Source organism: Poromitra crassiceps (genome assembly GCF_964638095.1).
Source record: "Poromitra crassiceps genome assembly, chromosome: 4".
Lineage (NCBI taxonomy): Eukaryota > Metazoa > Chordata > Actinopteri > Beryciformes > Melamphaidae > Poromitra > Poromitra crassiceps.
Genome location: NC_139626.1, coordinates 1,395,985 through 1,400,251, shown reverse-complemented (window position 1 = coordinate 1,400,251; position 4,267 = coordinate 1,395,985). Strand labels below are relative to the sequence as shown.

General features: G+C 41.9%; 1 protein-coding gene across 1 annotated transcript in view; it reads right to left on the bottom strand.

Moving 5' to 3' along the window:
* Nucleotides 1-3,050: 3,050 nt before the first annotated feature.
* Nucleotides 3,051-4,267, bottom strand: part of LOC310774963 (SH3 and cysteine-rich domain-containing protein 2-like) — a gene marked incomplete at both ends in the record, with an annotated part of 41,565 nt that continues 40,348 nt past the window's right edge. The window contains 2 exons of the mRNA XM_083635052.1: nt 3,051-3,149; nt 3,392-3,529. Of these exons, the coding sequence (XP_083491178.1) occupies nt 3,051-3,149; nt 3,392-3,529 (237 nt within the window). The remainder of the gene's footprint in view (nt 3,150-3,391; nt 3,530-4,267) is intronic.

Here is a 4,267-nt window from a genome sequence, read left to right as displayed (position 1 = left end):
TGTTCAAAAATCCTATTCATATAGGCTTGCCAATATAGTCTATACATTATACCAGTGTTGGGGAGTATTGAACTACATGTAGTTGAACTACATAGTTGAACTACATTTTGCAGTAGCTTGCTGGTAGTATTCATATTTCTGTAGCAGTGAGTCAAGTAGTATATATATATATATATATATATATATATATATATATATATATATATATATATATATATATATATATATATATATATATATATATAGGCCGTATAGACCGTGAAGGTAGCCAGGATCCCACTAACGTTGTACTTCTTACCTAGCTTGGCTCGCCCTGATATTTTTACCCTTTTAACCAATCCTAGTTGAGGTTCTTTGTGTGAAGATTGACATCTGTTAAGACTGATGAGTAAGACAACAGATCCTTTTTTAAAGACGTGCTCAAGTCTTTATACTGTTTACTTGTCTGATTAAACAAAACCCAGAAGAACCCAGATTTGTTTACAACAACAAAACTATAACATTGAATGAATTGGGTTCCTTGAAAGGCACTATATAAATCCAAGGTATTATTATTATTATTATTATTACTATTGCCATAAACTCGATTGAGAGGCATATTTTTGCTGGCATGTGACTTTTTTGTAGGCTATTATATTTTATTTTATATATCACACATGTACATTGTCAATTCATTTCATAACTTTATTTTTTTTCAAAGTGTGAAACATAGTGACATAACAGTGAAAATAATAAAGGTAATAATAATAATAATATTAATAATAATAATAATAATAATAATAATAATAATAATACCAATGACAAAACCACACAGCAAATAACAAACAGTAAGTGAAGAAAGAGAACAAAAGGACATCAACACTTGGGTAGAGAACACACACACACACACACACACACACACACACACACACACACACACACACACACACACACACACACACACACACACACACACACACACACACACACACACACACACACACACACACACACACACACACACACACACACACACACACACACACACACACACACACACACACACACGCCCCCCCCCCCCAAAAGACAGAAACACTAAAACATAGAAAACAATCAAAAGCATCAATCAAGCATCAATCAATATGAAAGCAAACCATAATATAAAAAAGACAAGAAAAAAGAGCAATACGTAAAAATAATACTGACAATGAAACACAAGCAAATAAGTAAACGTTTTTTAAAACAAGACAAAAGAAACTGTTGGTTGTTGACTCATCCGTTTATCCAATAGCCTTATATTGGCAACCTATTGAATTCTGAATGTTTTATGCTTTTTGTTAAGCTGAAGTGCAATGTTTCCCTCTTGTGTTATATATGCGTTGTATCACTCCAGCTTTCTATAGCTCTCCCATTTGGCCCACAGTATGTGTCTCAATCTATTAATTCTCCTGATTGTATATGTTAACTCCATTTCTTTGACTTGTTCCATCAGGTCTGTGCATTTCTCTACACTAGGGCTTAGGTTCTGAAGCCAATCTTTGGTTACAAGTTCAAGAGCAGTTATCCTTAACATTCTAACAAGGTTCTTGACCTTCCGTTCTGATGAGCTCCTTTGGAATTTGCCCTAACAAAATGAACTTGTTAATTTTGAGGTCCATTTTCAAAACCTAGACAATTCCAGTACAGCTATTTCTTCAATACATTTTCAAGACAGGGCATGACCAGAAGATATGACTATAGTTAGCATGAGTTTCTCCACATTCCCTCCAGCATTTTGGTGTCACTGAATGGTCAAATTTAGCTTGTTGAATAGGTGTTAAAAAGTATCGCATTTGAAGCTTCCATGCATATTCTTGCCAGACCTGAGATGCTGTTGTCTTATGCGAAGATAAGCTTAGATTTTCCTAATCAAGTTTGGACACAGTTAAATGGCAAGTTCTCCTTGCCATCTTATTTTCTCTCTCAATTCTTCTAGTTTATTGTCCCTTTCCAATATAGTATAATAATATAATATAATAATATAAATAATATAAATAATATATAATATAGTATGGAAAAATGAGAGTTAGTGAGAGTGGATACGGCCCCAGGTCAGTTTGCTCACAAAGTCCTCCAAACAGCTTAGGCTTTGTTCACGCCATAGGCAGAACTGATGCTTGACTCACGCTGAACGTGAGCTCACGCCTAACCGTTCACACCAGACACTCTCCTTTCCTCCTAACCGTTCACACCAGACACTCTCCTTTCCTCCTAACCGTTCACACCAGACACTCTCCTTTCCTCATCAGCTCCGGGCTCAGAGCTGCTCCACCAGCCCCCTCCCCCCTCCATTCACTTCATGCATGGCAGCTTCAAGCTTCACGCGTCACGCTTGGAAAATAGGACTGAATCGTGAACGATCGCTTGAGCAAGGCGTGAGCGTGGCTTCAGCGTGACATGCGCGCGGGTGGTGTGAATGGCGTCGCCTGTTACCAACGATGCCTAAATGAAACTTGTGGGTTCAGCGTAGGTTGAGCTTAAGGTTGAGCGTTGCTTCGGCGTATGGTGTGAATGGCCACTTAGGCTTGGACTGGACACCCCTGAACTTCAGAGTAAAGTCGTCCAGCTCTCCTCATTCTCATGGCTAAAGCAGACCGACAGCCAATGGAGATAGCTAGTGAGGTAGCCACACTTCGTTCACTCTGTCCTTTTCAACACGATGCTACATTTCTGTTGCGTGTGTGTACAAAAGCACACAAAGTAAAGGTTGTGCTACAAGAAAAGTAGCCCTAAAGAACTCTAAAGAAGCCCTCGCCTCTCCTTTTAACCTGATAACCTTCACCTTCAAAAGCTTCTGCACTGAATTAAGCCAAGTAGCGCGCAGCTAACTCTGCTAACCCCTTCATCCACCAAAGTCCAGGAGAGTTCGTTAAATTCACTGGCATTGTTTGCTTGTTTGTTTGTTTTCGGGGAGGTGGGAGGTGCGTGGTTGGTGTGCAGTGAGGTGTTGGGTAAACACTCCTGAGTATCCCTCCATCGTAGCCCTAGCGAACCTCAGATCAAAGCCAGCGTCCAGGACAGGCGTGATGTCGTCATGTCTCCAGTAGATACTTCTCAGGGACCAAGCCTCTCTTCTTCCCGCTGCTCAGCCTGAGGAAGCCGCCCGTCTCCTCGCTCTTCCCCACACAGATCTGCAGAGGAGGGGAGCGAGGGAGGAGGGGGATACAGGGGCAGTGACATTGAGTGGTGTCGAGTGTTCGGACCGATCCAGGCTGTAAGTGACCCGCAATGGAAGCTGTAAGTAACATGTTGTCCTCTGTCATTTCAGCCATTTTCTACATGAATTTGCATACATTTGTAATTACATTCAGTGTGTGTGTGTGTGTGTGTGTGTGTGTGTGACAGGGACAGTGTGTATTTTATGCATGTTCACCTGCGCCTCTTTCACCGTCATCTGGCCTTTGTCTCGGTTGCCGTGGAAACCAGCGGTGACCTTCCACACCCGCTCACCGGGGCGGACCCGCTGTACAAAGTTGGCTGGGAAATAGCCCACCTTGTCTTTGCTTTTCCCCTGGTAAACACACACACACACACACACACGCACACACACACACGCACACACACGTACGCACGCACGCACGCACATGCACATGTACGCACACGTACACGCACGCACGCACACACACACATGCACACGTACGCACGCGGGCGCGTGCGCACACACACACACACACACACGTGCACACACACACACACACACACACACACACACACACACACACACACACACACACGCAAAGACTGTCTTTGACAGAAATGTTCTGAACTGGCTGTGCTTACTTAATTACCTTTTTTTGTTGTAATATTTATTTGCTCTAATTTGATGGATACCTACAGTACTCCACTACCAAATAGTGGTTATTAGCAGATCCTTTTTTAAATCTCTATTTAAGAAAAATATCAGCAAAGTAACAATACTTGTACTTGAGTGAGATATTTCAGTACTTTTCTCCTGTTCCTGGTGTGTTGTGTACTGTAGTGTTGTGGTGTGTAGTGTAGTATGGTGTAGTGTAGTGTAGTGTTGTGTACTGTATGTGCAGGTGTATGTCTGTCCTCCATTAGTGAAGGTGAAGACCTTCAGTTGGCTCATTAAACACTGTGTCTGTCTCTGTCTGTCTGTCCTGATCCTCTTTCCTTCTCAGGCTAACTAGCTCTGCTCATGCCCACGCATGCAATCTTCAAGCTCATCAACTGCCCTACATGTCCTCCAACTCATGTTTGGACGTTTGCAGTTGGAGTCGTCTCATTC